This window comes from Capricornis sumatraensis, chromosome 8, assembly GCF_032405125.1.
Source record: "Capricornis sumatraensis isolate serow.1 chromosome 8, serow.2, whole genome shotgun sequence".
Lineage (NCBI taxonomy): Eukaryota > Metazoa > Chordata > Mammalia > Artiodactyla > Bovidae > Capricornis > Capricornis sumatraensis.
Genome location: NC_091076.1, coordinates 56640820 through 56656021, shown reverse-complemented (window position 1 = coordinate 56656021; position 15202 = coordinate 56640820). Strand labels below are relative to the sequence as shown.

Below are 15202 nucleotides of genomic sequence, written 5' to 3'. Positions count from 1 at the left end.
CACTTTGTCTTAATGTATCCAGATAACCAAAGCTAACTCATGTAAAGATGAGAAGATCATTATTTCTATACATAATTATCCCTTTTGCTCACTGTATAGAAAATCAGTTCATTTCAGTCACTCAGTCGTGTCCAACTCTTTGCGACCCCATGGACTGCAGCACGCCAGGCTTCCCTGTCCATCACCAACTCCTGGAGCTTGCTCAATATCATGTCCATCAAGTCAGTGATACCATCCAACCATTTCATCCTCTGTCATCCCCTTTTTCTCCTACCTTCAATCTTTTCCCAGCCTCAGGGTGTTTTCTAAGGAGTCAGTTCTTCACATCAGGTGGCCAAAGTATTGGAGCTTCAGCATCAGTCCTTCCAGTGAACATTCAGGACTGATTTCCTTTAAGCATGCTTGGGGCTGGTGCATGGGGATGACCCAGAGAGATGTTATGGGGAGGGAGGTGGGAGGGGGGTTCATGTTTGGGAACACATGTAAGAATTAAAGATTTTAAAATTAAAATTAATTAATTAATTAATTAATTTAAAAAAAAAGATTAACTGGTTTGATCTCCTTGCAGTCCAAGGGACTCTCAAGAACCTTCTCCAACATCACATCACATCACAAAATCACATCACATCATAGTCCTAAAGCACCAATTCTTCAGTGCTCAGCCTTCTTTATGGTCCAACTCTCACATCCATATATGACCACTGGAAAAATCATAGCGTTGACCAGACAGACTTTGTTGGAAGAGTAATGTCTCTGCTTTTTAATATACTGTCTAGGTTTGTTATAGCTTTTTCCCAAGGAGCAAGGGCCTTTCAATTTCACAGCTGCAGTCACCATCTGTAGTGATTTTGGACCTCAAGAAAATAAAATTTGTCACTGTTTCCATTGTTTCTCCATCTATTTGCCATGAAGTGATGGGGCCAGATGCCATGATCTTAGTTTTTTGAATGTTGAGTTTTAAACCAGCTTTTTCACTCTCCTCTTTCACTTTCATCAAGAGGCTGTTCAGTTCGTCTTCGCTTTCTGCCATAAGGGTGGTGTCATCTGCATATCTGAAGTTATTAATATTTCTCTATATAAAGAAAATGTGAGAGTGAAAGTCACTCAGTCTTGTCTGACTCTGAGACCCCATGGACTATACAGTCCATGGAATTCTCCAGGCCAGAATACTGGAGTGGGTAGCCTTTCCCTTCTCCAGGGGATCTTCCCAACCCAAGGGATTGAACCCAAGTCTCTCGCATTGCAGGCAGATTCTTCACCAGCTGAGCCACAAGGGATATCCATATCAAGAAAATGGGGACCCAATATTATTAGTGTTGGACCTAAGATTAGTGTTGGACCCAAGATTATTATTAGACCTAAGATTAATAGTATAGAAAATGGGGACCCAATATTATTAGCATTGGACCCAATGTTAGTCTTAGACCCAAGGTTAATAGTATAGAAAATGGGGACCCAATATTCCCGCACAGAAGCACATTGTCTCCATCTCTGTCAGTGCTGATTTAAGTGTGTGTGGGCATAGATGTGCATTGTGTATAACCCCTCACTATCTTTCCATGTGTGAGTTTGAGGGGAGAGAGCAGGAAGAGAAGATATTTCTCCCTAGTCCTGCCCTTCCTGTGGGGCATCCATGGCACAGCACGGAGGGGGTAAGGCATACCAGTTTATCATTTGGTGGTTGGAAACCCTTGGTATAAAGCCACATAATTTTAGAGCTGAAACTTTATGAATTAAGTTTCAATTTTACCTTCCATTACCTGCCAGGTACTTTCATGTACATCTGAGATTTCCAAACTGGGGTGTACTTGTCCCACCTGAGACAGGAGACCCTTGAGGCCTCGGGGTCTTTAGAAAGATTCTCCATGTTTACACCTTGATTTCACATAATTCTCTGGAAGACTGGTTTTTTAAAATATAAATGTATTTTTTAATTGGAGGCTAATTACATTACAATATCGTATTGGTTTTGCCATACATCAACATGATTCCACCACTGGTGTACACGTGTTCCCCATCCTGAACTCCCCTCCTGCTTCCCTCCCCATATCATCCCTCTGGATCATCTCATTGCACCAGCCCCGAGCATCCTGTATCATGCATCAAACCTGGACTGGTTATTTGTTTCACATATGATATTATACATGTTTCAATGCCATTCTCCCAAATCATCCCACCCTCGCCCTCTCCCACAGAGTCCAAAAGACTGTTCTATACATCTGTGTCTCTTTTGCTGTCTCACATACAGGGTTATCATTACCAGCTTTGTAAATTCCATATATATGCATTAGTATACTGTATTGGTGTTTTTCTTTCTGGCTTACTTCACTCTGTATAATAGGCTCCAGTTTCATCCACCTCATTAGAACTGATTCACATGTATTCTTTTTAATGGCTGAGTAATACTCCATTGTGTATATGTACCACAGCCTGCTTATCCATTTGTCTGCTGATGGACATCTAGGTTGCTTCCATGTCCTGGCTATTATAAACAGTGATTCGATGAACATTGGGGTACACGTGTCTCATTTAATATCTGCAAATCAATCAATGTAATACACCACATTAACAAACTGAAAAATAAAAACCATATGATTATCTCAATAGATACAGATAAAGCCTTTGACAAAATTCAACATCCATTTATGATAAAAACTCTCCAGAAAGCAGGAATAGAAGGAACATACCTCGACATAATAAAAGCTATATATGACAAACCCACAGCAAACATTATCCTCAATGGTGAAAAATTGAAAGCAATTCCCCTAAAGTTTGGAACAAGACAAGGGTGTCCACTTCCACCACTACTATTCAACATAGTTTTGGAAGTTATCACCACATCAATCAGAGCAGAAAAAGAAATAAAAGGAATCCAAATTGGAAAAGAAGAAGTTAAACTCTCACTGTTTGCAGATGACATGATCCTCTTACATAGGAAACCCTAAAGACTCCACCAGAAATTTACTAGAGCTAATCAATGAATATAGTAAAGTTGTAGGATACAAAATCAACACACAGAAATCCTTTGCATTCCTATACACTAATAATGAGAAAATAGAAACAGAAATTAAGGAAACAATTCCATTCACCATTGCAACGAAAAGAATAAAATACTTAGGAATATATCTACAGACCTATATATAGAAAACTATAAAACACTGGTGAAAGAAATCAAAGAGGACACTAATAGATGGAGAAATATAGCGTGTTCATGGATCAGAAGAAACAATATAGTCAAAATGAGTAAACTACCCAAAGCAATCTATAGATTCAATGCAATCCCTATCAAGCTACCAATGGTATTTTTCACAGAACTAGAACAAATAATTTCACAATTTGTATGGAAATACAAAAAAACTCAAATAGCCAAAGCAATTTGAGAAAGAAGAATGGAACTGGAAGAATCAACCTGCCTGACTGCAGGCTCTACTACAAAGCCACAGTCATGAAGACAGTATGGTACTGGCACAAAGACAGAAATATAGATCAATGGAACAAAATAGAAAGCCCAGAGATAAATCCATGCACCTATGCACGCCTTATCTTTGACAAAGGAGGCAGGAATATACAATGGAGAAAAGACAATCTCTTTAACAACTGGTGCTGGGAAAACTGGGAACAGTGTTTAAAAAGACAAGTTCACTCATGTTTGATTTGTCAAAGGGTTTCTTTCACACATGAAAGTATGAGTATGTCTAAACTTTCATTTTTTTTTGTTTGCCTTTGCATTGAAATTCATCTGAGCCATTGATTTTATCTTAATAATACATCCTTTGACAAGGTGGGAGCCAGGAATTGCAAGCTGCCATTGTCCAGAGTGAAGTGTAGAGTGTCACCAACTCCAGCCCAGAACCCTCACAGAAGAGATTAACATGAAGAGAAATCTCTTGTAATTAAGAGTATAGAAATGACCCTTTTCTGAATAAAAGGGTCTAGCATGATTTAAAGCTAATGATTCTTTCCCCATTCATTTCTTTTATACCTAAATCATTTAAGGAAAAAAGGAGCAGTTAGTGAAAATTTGTGTCTTGGAATTGGTAAAACAATGTGTTGGGTTTCATTATGTCCGTGGTTATTTAAAACAGTAGTCTGAATCCTGGGTGCTAGCTGCCTATATGATACACCCAAGTGGGTATTTTATAAGCATCTCAAACTCCACTTGCCCAAGGTAGGGCTCTTGGTTACCCCACAGTCCACAAAGAACCTCCTCTCCCATCTACGTGGTTGCTCAAGAAAGACCCCAGGAGTTATCCTCAATTCTTGGCTCTTTCTGTCCCCACGGCCCATGAGGCAGCTCCTACTGATACTACTTCCAAAATGTGTCACTGAATCTCTGAGCTCTCCCCATCACTGTTGTTGCCTCCCTGTCCAGTCACCGTCATTTCTTTTTTGGACCACTGTCTGGGTCTTCTGACCCATCTGCATGCTCCCTCATGATCTGTCTTCTACCAAGCAGCAAGAATCATCTTTTAAAGGTTGTCCACCCCCATTTAAAATCATTTCCCTGTTTGAAGTCGTGGGTTGGTTTTCCACAGTAGTTAAACTGAAATCTTGGCCCCTTTACCCTGAGTCGCAAAGCCCTTTGGACCCAGGCCTGCTACCTCTCTGGCCTCAGCTGCTCCAGCTCTCCCTCATTACAGTGCTCTGGAACCCCTGGCTTTCGGTTCGCTGAGTAAGCCAGCCCATCAACCTAAGGGCCCTCTTCCAAGCCAGAATGGGATTTCCTCATTTTCCCAAGCTGAACTCCTTCTAGAATTTAGAACAGACTCTTTGGATAAATTCCTCATGGAGATATTTCCTGAACACCTGATAAGATAGGAGGGTCCACTAGCTCTGCTCCCCCTGCAACTCAGGCACCATTTGTCACATAACTCTTTCTTATTTTTTATATAAATATATTTTATTTTATTTTATTTTTTATATATTGTACTGGTTTTGCCATATGTCAACATGAATCCACCACGGGTGTACACGTGTTCCCTATCCTGAACCCCCCTCCCACCTCTCTCCCTATACCATCCCTCTGGGTTTTAAGTTGCCAGGGTAACATATAGGTGTCACCAGCACCAGTGCCTAAGGCCAAATATATAGGACCGATGGGGACAGGCTTGCCGGAAGCCAGTGTGAGGAATCCCGCCCGTGACAAGGTCATGAGGAAGGAAGCTGACATACGCAAGGCGTGCTCAGACTTCAGGGACCCCTCTGGAAATTCCTAAGCATGTACCCCAACAAAAATCTGCTGGATTTTGTGCTCTGCTTTTCCACTCTTCTGACATTTTCTGGAAAAAGTCAATTCAGGGCTTTAGTCTTCTGCATTTGAAAGAGTGTTTCAATCCAAAATACCCCTCTGATGGCTTTCTAACCTGCCTGCAGGACTCGTACAGCTGTGCATGTGATTGTTTGAGGCCTCCTGACCGCAGGAGGCACAGGAAGCTTAAAACATCCTAGGAATGTAGGGGCTTCCAAAGAGTCAAAATCTTTAGAATAGGACTGATTAAAAGTTTCATTTGTTGAGTCAATGCTTGCTGTCAAATTTTCATATCCTTTATTTTTAGATATAGTTGGTATATAGAAAAACAAGTAGTAGACCTTGTATTAGCAACATTAGACCTTTGAGTTAAGTACCTTCTTTGTTATAACCCACTGCGCCTTTGTTCTATAGAGATGCAACTTTAATGCTTTAAGGAGATGCAGATTAAAGAAAAACACTTCAGGGGAAACAAAATTAACATTCATTGAGGAAGAGAGCCAAAAAGTGTTAACAAGCCTCTTGGCCAGAAGATAATGTAAATCACCTGAGACCTTTTGTATACAAAATGATGTATAGAAAGAGTCTGGGCTGTGAACGCTACGTAATTTTGTGTTACCCATTGATCTCCATGTTTTATCAAAAGTATAAAAGGCCTTCTGAACAATAAAGGATCGGACCAGTTTCTCGGACCAGCTTCTCGGCCAGTTTCTTGAACTAGTCTCTCGGCCTGGTCTCTGGGGAATCTGGCTCCCCCCGTGTCTCTCTCTCTCTCATTTTCTCTCCCTTTTCTTCCCTCTGCTCTTTACTTTAATTTCAGGCTGAATTTCCATCTGGGGCGCGGAGGCTCTCCAGGTCTACTTATTTGCCCTGGTTATTAAGATCCGCGCGAAAGGGAGCTTAAGGCGAGGCACCCTTAGATATTCAAGCGGGCACCGGTGGCCCAACGAAGATGGTGCAAATTCCTTGTCTGGAATTTTATTGGTCTTCCGCGTAAACCAAGTTATTCAGCCTTCTTCCTCCACTTAATCTTCCTACTACACTATAGTTTCTTAATCTAATCTTATATTAATAAATAAACGAGTTTTTCCACGCCAACGCCGTCCACCCTTCAAATTCCCTGGATCCACCGGGGCTGGACCCCGGCACAGGCTCCCATCTGCCTCTTCACCATTGTGTCACCAGGACCAAGGAAGAGCACTCAATAATGATGTTACATGAACAGGTGTTTTTCAGATGCTGTATAGTCTTAACATGGTGATCAACAGGTTGTTTCTGCCTGTTCTGTTTTTGTAGCAAACTGGATTGTATGCGTATAAGGTCTTTGGTGTTCTGGAGGACTGCTTACCAGATGTGCTTGCAGATGTCTATATGGACTTGGCCTATAGGAAAAAGTGGGATCAGTATGTAAAGGTGAGTGACACAGTTTTCAAAAACCAATTAGAAAGTAGAATCCCATGTTCTTTATTCTAGCCATTAGTACGCAAAAGGTATATCTTTGCTATATTTTTCATTTTAAATTTTAGCCAAAGCATCTTAAAGTGCTAAGTTAAATATGATTTTGCTGTTCTCAGGATTTGTTCCTTGCATAATATTAAAGTCACTCTCCAGTTCGCTCTGAGGGCTGTTTTTTTCTTATTTTAAGTTTTGTTGTCATCCCATAAACCTAGGTGATCATGGAAGGCTTCTTGGAAAAGGTGGTACCGAAGCTTTGTTTTAGAGGTTGAATCAACGTTTTATAAGCAACAAGATTATATATATGTGTATATGTGTTTGTGTGTGTGTGTGTGTGTGTGTGTGTAGGTGAAGGGGCTGAGAGGTTTAAGGGCATTCAAGACTGAGGGGATGGCATGAGTAAAGTAGCGAATGCATGAGACAACATAAAATGTTAGAAAAGTGTGAGCAGTTGGGTGCTGTTGAGTAGTTGGGGAGCAGAATCTGGAACTAGGCTGGAAGGTGGGCCTAGAAGAGCCCCAAGACCTAAGCTGACCACCAGACTAGGGTTCTTCGATTTTTCCCTGGAAGTAATGGAGAGTTATGAGCAGTGATAGATAGAAGATCTTCCTGCCCCTTACAGCAGGGAGTAGTTTCTGCCTTCCCAGTCAGTCACAGTGAAATAAATACAGCTACCCCAGGGGCCAGAAACCTTGACAGATCCTTGCTGTGGACAGGAATCTTGGTTGCACGAAACAAAAGATAACAAATACCAGTGTGAGAAAAGGAGAAAGCTTGTTTTGCTTTGGTTTCTGACATTGGAAACGGCGTGTGTGTCTCGTTCCAGATCAGCTGCATTCAGTACTTCATTTCTCCTTGCTTGACTCTGTTTCCTTCTCTGTGGGGCCACATTATCGGGCAGATTCTTGTGTCATGACAAAGACGCCACCAGATGATGCAGGCTTACGTTCTAACAAAGTTCATCACCCCCAGAGGAATAGGAATTTTCCTACTCATTGCATTCAGAGTCACAGGACAGGCTCTAATTGCCTCAGCATCAATCATGTACTTATTTACTGGGGACATTTATCATGATTTTGGGTCCCTTCAGTTCAGTTCAGTTCAGTCTCTCAGTTATGTCCAACTCTTTGTGATCCCATGATCGCAGCATGCCAGGCCTCCCTGTCCGTCACTAACTCCCGGAGTCCACCCAAACCCATGTCCATTGAGTCAGTGATGCCATCCAACCATCTCTTCCTCTGTTGTCCCCTTCTCCTCCTGCCCCCAATCCCTCCCAACATTAGGGTCTTTTCCAATGAGTCAACTGTTCACATCAGGTGGCTAAAATATTGGAGTTTCAGATTCAACATCAGTCCTTCCAATGAACACCCAGGACTGATCTCCTTTAGGATGGACAGGTTGGATCTCCTTGCAGTCAAAGGGACTCTCCCAACACCACAATTCAAAAGCATCAATTCTTCAGCACTCAGCTTTCTTCACAGTACAACTCTCACATCCACACATGACCACTGGAAAAACCATAGCCTTGACTAGATGGACCTTTGTTGGCAAAGTAATGTTTCTGCTTTTTAATATGCTGTCTAGGCTGGTCATAACTTTCCTTCCAAGGAGTAAGTGCCTTTTAATTTCATGGCTGCGATCACCATCTGCAGTGATATTGGAGCCCTCCAAAAATAAAGTCTGACCCTGTTTCCCCATCTTTTGCCATGAAGTGATGGGATCAGATGCCATGATCTTCGTTTTCTGAATGTTGAGCTTTAAGCCAACTTTTTCACTCTCCTCCTTCACTTTCATCAAGAGGCTTTTTAGTTTCTCTTCACTTTCTGACCCTTAGTTTTATCAAATAGGCTTCCTATGTAAGGGGAATTGTGATGCCATCTAACCATTGCAACCTCCCTCGTCTTCTTCTCCTCCTGACTTCAATCTTTCCCAGCAGCAGGGACTTTTCAAATGAGTCAGTTCTACACATCAGGTGGACAAAGTATTGGAGTTTCAGCTTCAGCATCTAATGGTTACCCTGATTTTTAAACCTGAAATTTTATTTTTAATGCCGAATTTTGTTTCACTGAATTTTAAGAGTGTGTGTGCTATATGACAAACACCTTTTGTTTTTGTTTTTGTTTTTGTTTTTTACTGCATTTTTATATCTATTAGACTCTGCCTCTTGGCAACAAGCTTTCAGTGGTAATGAATGTATTAGACTTTTTCTAGAATTTTGTGCCTTATGAGTTAGAGTTTAATCATCCCTAAAGGGTCGGCAGCATATCAAAGCTTTTTCTTAATTGAAACCAGAGACTTCCAGATTCAGTAACTTCTTTGTTTTGTTTCTTTTCTTAGAACTCTATGGAAAAGAATGCAATGGAGAAACAGTGGTCTACTGGCAAGTGAATTACCCTTTTCCCATGTCTAACAGAGATGTATCCTTTCCAAAGGTGAACTGTTACTCAGCTTTCTAAAGTGTTTCTGTGCCCTGTGACCATTACCCAATGGTGGTGTGTCCAGCAGGTATGGACAACGTTGTCTTTGAGTCTTGCAGGAGCATCTGCTAAAGCTCTCCCTTCTTGTGTGGCTTTCAGAGACCTCAGAGTGTGGCTTCTGGGCCTGACAACATGGAGCATCTTTAACTGGGGTCAGAGGAAGGTGGCTTATACTTTCTTGAACCTTTTCTGGGAAGCCCTTGTGCCACAGAATTGGGCATCTGAGAATAACTTTTCACAAAGAGTATTCAGTACATTCCCAGAAAGCTAAGACCCAGAGAAGTCAGGCGACAGAGGTTGACTTACGTAGCAGCCAACTTGGGGCTGTACTCAAGCCCCACATTTCCAGCCCTCTCCACCTCCGCTCCTTCCCGATTATTGGCTCTGGACTCTGTGTGTTATGTATTGCCCCTTCAGTCTCCTTGATTGTGATATGAAGCAGTTGAATAGATGTGGGGAGTTTTAGCTGACACTCCGGGGTTCTGTGAAGCCCCCTTAGGGCCAGGCTAGGAGGGTTTGATGAACATTTGCTGAGTAGACAGATTGGGTGAAATAGGGGTGGGGGTAGGTGTGATTTTGACCTCACTCTTGTCTTCAATCATAGCAGCTGACTGTCTTACACACTGAATTTCCATAAAGGATCCTTTAAATAAAGGATCTTGGAGATTAAAAAAGAAAATGCTTGGAAACCACTGCTGGATGACTGCTGGAACTTTTCCAGCTGTAACATTCTGTAAGCCTGTATACTCCTGAATAATTGTGCTCTAGAAAGAGAGAAGGCATGGGAGTGTGGGAGTGTGTGCGGGTATTGTTCCTGTGTGATTGCTGGACCCTGGCCTCGCCACATCACAGACTCCATAAGGGGTTATTGCTTGGCACAAACCACAGACTGCTAGGTAGCTTGAATACAGGTGGTGTGTATTTCAGCCAATTGTGGATGCTTAACCGCTGAGATTTTATGTGGTTTTCTCTTATCCTGCCAAAACTGTGCAGGCTAGGAGCCATCGTCCCCCTCAGACAAGGAAGAAAACTGAGGCAGAGGGACGTTCAGAACCCTGCTCAGCTTCTTGCCAGGGTCTCACCATTATGGGCAGCAGATGCAGGCATGGACCCAGGTCCAGCTGTGTCCAGAGACGGTGATCAGGACCAGAACAAACCAACCGCTCTGACCTCACAGGGCCCTGCTGGGGGCTGTTCTCAGGAGCAGCGCTTGGGGCTCCTTGCAGTTCTGTTGTGTTGTCTTTCGAATGCCACACAATCCCATGATGAGTATCTCAGTCTTTGTATCTACAGGGCTGTTCAGGTTTTGAGAACAGAGAATGGTATAGAAGGAAAGAACATTAGTTTTGGAAAGTAGGCTCCCAGGGTGAGTGTGTGCTCACTCGCGGTTTGCTGTGTGACCTTGGAAAAGGCCGTTCACTTCCCTGGGCTTCAGAGAAGGTTGGTTCTCCAGTCGTAGCCTGGGTGCCACACTGGACCTACCAAGTGTTGAAAGTACCTTGTGAAATCGCAGTTAATATATCAAGTTGTTTCTGCAGTGAGTGTCAGGCGATATCTGTCACGTGAACTGAGAAAGTTGTGGGACAGTATTTGCTGAGGAAAAAATAGAAGGCTTGGGAGGGAGGAAATGGAGACTGAGCGACTTCACTTTCACTTTTCACTTTCATGCAATGGAGAAGGAAATGGCAACCCACTCCAATGTTCTTGCCTGGAGAATCCCAGGGACAGGGAAGCCTGGTGGACTGCCGTCTATGGGGTCGCACAGAGTCGGACATGACTGAAGTGACTTAGCAGCAGCATCAGCAGCAAGGCATTATCATCCCTTCCTGAAAGCATGTAAGCACTTTACTTGACAGGGAGTAGTGTGTGGGGGCGACAGACGTCCCGCAGCACGCCTGAGGAGGGCCAGACCACCGTGGCTGCCGCAGAGACTCTGAGTGGCCTGCAGCCGTGGCCGTGGCTGTTGCAGTAAGTGAAGCTATATTATACTTTTACTGATTTTTTTGGATTATTTTTAAGCTTTAATTCCTTCTACTATGAAGCCTACATTTCCACCATTGGAAAGTCCAATGAATGTATTAGAGAGCTGAGCCCTCTGCGGCTATGAAAGTCTCACCAGGTTTTGGAAACTCATCTTGTTTCAAATACAGACTCTTTCACATCAGCTGGGCAGTGGGATCTTCTGCAACTTTCTTTACTGCTCTGAGTCTCGATTTCATCATTTATAAGATGGGAATATTTATACTGAATTCACAGTGACATTCTCAATTTCAAAGCTGATGCTAAACATAGAGCCCATGATATATGCACGTGATAAGGACTCAATAAGTGATGACTCCTGTTGTTTCTTAAAATCAAATTACCTTCCCTGTAAGAGTGCCATAGACACAGTGGCTGGTCTGGGAGTGTTTACTGAGATGAAATGGCTTTGTGATTCTTGGTGAGCTAGACCCAGTGAGGGTTATTCATGTGTCTTCCTATGATTGCCAGGTGTAAGCACCCTTGCCTGACTGTCCTCTGTGCCCAGAGGTCAATGATTAGGGCCTTTGGGGGAGGACAGAGAGCAATGACCCCATTGTCTAGTGAGTGAGAATCTGCTTCAGTCTCTCTCCCATGCTCCCACCAAGCTTATGTACCAGGCAGTGTTACCTTTTTTTCCTGTAGAGGGAAACCAATAGCAGAAAAGTTGACTAGCACACCCATGATGACACAGCTGGTAAGTGACCAGTCGTCTGAGATCTCATTGCCTTCTTGGAGAAAGAAGGAGTGGGTTCCCACATAATGAAAGTGGCAGGGAATCAATCTCCAGTGGGTAATGCATCCTCTCAAATGACAACACCAGGTGGGAGGAGCCAGACTTTTGTAAGGTGGGTAGGCAGACGGGCAGGACCTGAGATAACAGCAAGGGAGCAGACACCGAGTGGAGGGGTGGAACCATGTGCCCTTGTTTCTGTTGTGGGCTTCCCTTCCGCTTAGCTGAGATACAGGCCTTTCTGTTGAGCCTTGACTGGCGGTGTAGTATGTTTTTGTGTGGCAGCGGCTAGAGCTGGACTTTGAAGGGCAGAAGGTCCACGTGATCCTGGCCCAGAGCACCTCTGATCCAGAGTTTCCAGAGAAGTCAGGTGTGATCGGGGTGAAGCAATACAAGCAAAGGCTGGTGATCCAGAGTGATGGCAAGTGGGGGAGCAAAGGTAAAATGGGGCATGGGTTGGGGTGCTTGTCAGGGCCCCCCGTGTGAAGACTGCACTGACTGCAGGCATGTAAAATGCAGGATGCTTATTCCCTGAAGTCAGAGACTGGCCATGTGTCCAAAAGAAACAAGAGAGAATCAATTCACCCCCAGAAGCTTGGGTAGACTAGCATGTGGATTAGTTCATTCTTTCCTGACTCTTGCATGGTCTAGATGAAATTAGGACACACACCAAGGGAATCAGAAAGTTCAAAACTCACTTCAGGAAGGTCCTGCACATGCACAAGCTGGACAGGGGTGGGCAGGAGGGCTGGTGGGACCACCTCTGCAAGGCAGCTCCTCCTCAGCAAAAAGCCAGGGACTCAGAACCTGTCTGCCTTGAGTTCCAGCCTCAGAAGAGACACTGGGTGCAGGAGTTCCATGCAGCCACCTGCTGGCCTGGAGCGGGTGTGGGCTCGAACTGAGGCGAAATCTAAACTTAGTTGTGATGTGTGTTAAACTGTGCCACTTTGGGCAAGTCATCCCACTCTTCTGAATCTTCACTTCATCATTTATAAATGGGGTTTCAATCTTAACAACTTCTGAGGATATACATAATTAATGAAAGCCATATCTGCTGCATTTTTATTAATCACCTGGCAAATGATACAGTTAGATACTGTATCTTAGTGTATCACTTGCCAGGTGATTAATAAATAGCTGTAGAAGGTGCCTTGGCTGTTTTCCACAATGTTTCTATGTAACTCTCCTGCAAGGCAAGGCAGAGGGGACAGTCTCTTGGAGTCCTATGTAACCCACATCCTTACTTTCTGGGATGGATATGAAAGTGGGAGGTTTGCAAGGTTTGTACTGTATCTTCCTAACAGGTTCCCTCCTGAATTGTTCTTTCTCTCTCTCTCTCTCTCTCTCTCTCTCTCTCTCTCTCTCTCTCTCTCTCTCCAGTTTTCATGTATTACTTCGATAATCCACGTGGCCAGCTTCCGTCCTGGGTCGTTAACTGGGCTGCTAAGGTGAGACCCCAGGAAGCAGGAGGGGAGGTGTGTTTACAGCTGTTCACTTAGCCTGTGGGGCTGTCAGCTTGAAGAGATGCGCTGTCCTAGGCCTCATGATGCTCTTTTATGAAACTGCTTGGTTGATGGACTATGTTAGGCCTGTGGTGGCCAATACCCACAATAGAGGCTGGGACAAAAGACAAACTTTAGGAGGAAAGCCACCCCCACCCTGCTTTGCACCAAGACCCCTCCAGGATCACTCTCTGGAACCTCCCAACAATAGCCTGTTCCTTGTAGGAACAAGGGTGCCTGTGGACCCTGTATCTGCTCATGGAGGAGTTAGGCTGACCTAGCTTGGGAGACAACTAACCATATTCAAGCCTGGAGAAGTCTCCAGGTTCTTTGTGGTTATATTGTTTTTCTGTAAGGAGAGGGAACCCCAGTGGTACCAGGTCATTCGAGACTGCCTAGAACCTAGAATCATGCTGACCATTCAGCCTGCTTTGTAAGGTCCTACTTACTGGTGAGAGGGCTCACCAGTTCCCTGGGAGAGTGAAAAGGCTTTGAATCAAACACAAGATGGTTTGAACCTTGGCCCTGCTTCTGACTGTGTAATCTAGAGAAACCATCAATTTCTTCCCCCTTAGAAATGGAGATGGATAGACCCACCCTGTAGAGAAGGAGTAAACAGAACAACATGTGGGGAATTTCTTAAGCAGTGAGCAACACTAACTAAAGGATGACATACCCACTCTTGCCCCCCAATCCTTACCATTGTCTAATTTCATAAAGCAAGCCTTTCCTCTCATTTCTTTCCCCTGCCATGCCACTTCTTATTTTATCTTTCCTTTCAAAAAATGATATCTCATAAATATCTTAGCTTTTTATTAGCAAAAGCCAAAATATGTAACAACGTCTTAAAACAGTGGCTTCTGCCTTATCCGTGTCCTGCATCTGCCCTTTTGTCATCATCGGTGGCAACATTCTGTGAAAATCTGCTCAGGGTCCCTATTGTCATATTTAGATTCCCAAAGCCTCCATCTTTCACCTTGGCCACACCCTGAAGAATCAGGGGTCATCGCTGTGAGGATACAGAAATGACAGTCTCCTTTCCTTTGCAGAATGGAGTTCCTAACTTCTTGAACAACTTGGTGAAAGCCTGTCAGAACTATAGGAGAACCTAGGACAGGAAACTGGGAGCTTGTGTCCATGGAATGCTGTTCCAGGAAGTGCGACGGACACTGATGCTCAGCCTGCCTTTTCTTTTCCGTGCTCAGAGGCCTGCATGCTCTCTAGCACTTTGTCCCCAAGCGTGTTTGCCTGATATCTGCTCCCTTTCCCAGTCTCCCCAACCCAGGACCCAGTGCCTTTCTCCACTGTGGAATGTGGGTCAGATTATAGAAACCTTGGTTTGTTTATTCTTAAAAAGTGGACTCCTCAGTAGGGAACACAGTCATTCCATTGTGCCATTCTAGGCAAATGGTAGATGGAGGGCTGACAACACTGCCTAAGAGGGAGTGATCCCAGTCAGCTGGCTCCTTCCCACATGTGAGTTCTTGCAATCTGAGAGGGTGATTTCCTGCCGAAGTTGCATTGCCTACAGAGCTGACTGTCATCGTTCCAAGAGGGGAAGACTCATGTATATTTGCCTTATGATTTGCTGATTTCGATTGCCTAATTTGAAATAATCACTCGCTAAATCTCTTCCCATTCCTAGTTGGGGAGGATCATCAGTTCAGTTCAGTTCAGTCGCTCAGTTTTATCCAACTCTTTGCGACCCCGTGAATTGCAGTATGCCAGGCTTCCCTGTCCATCATCAACTCCCGGAGTTCACCCAAAC

General features: G+C 43.8%; 1 protein-coding gene across 1 annotated transcript in view; it reads left to right on the top strand.

Annotated features, from left to right (window-relative positions):
* LOC138083967 (phosphatidylcholine transfer protein-like) overlaps positions 1 to 14546 on the top strand; it is a 30800-nt gene extending 16254 nt beyond the window's left edge. Inside the window, exons 2-6 of the mRNA XM_068977992.1 lie at positions 6545 to 6665; positions 9041 to 9120; positions 12200 to 12371; positions 13313 to 13380; positions 14484 to 14546. Of these exons, the coding sequence (XP_068834093.1) occupies positions 6545 to 6665; positions 9041 to 9120; positions 12200 to 12371; positions 13313 to 13380; positions 14484 to 14546 (504 nt within the window). The remainder of the gene's footprint in view (positions 1 to 6544; positions 6666 to 9040; positions 9121 to 12199; positions 12372 to 13312; positions 13381 to 14483) is intronic.
* The last annotated feature ends 656 nt before the right edge of the window (positions 14547 to 15202 follow it).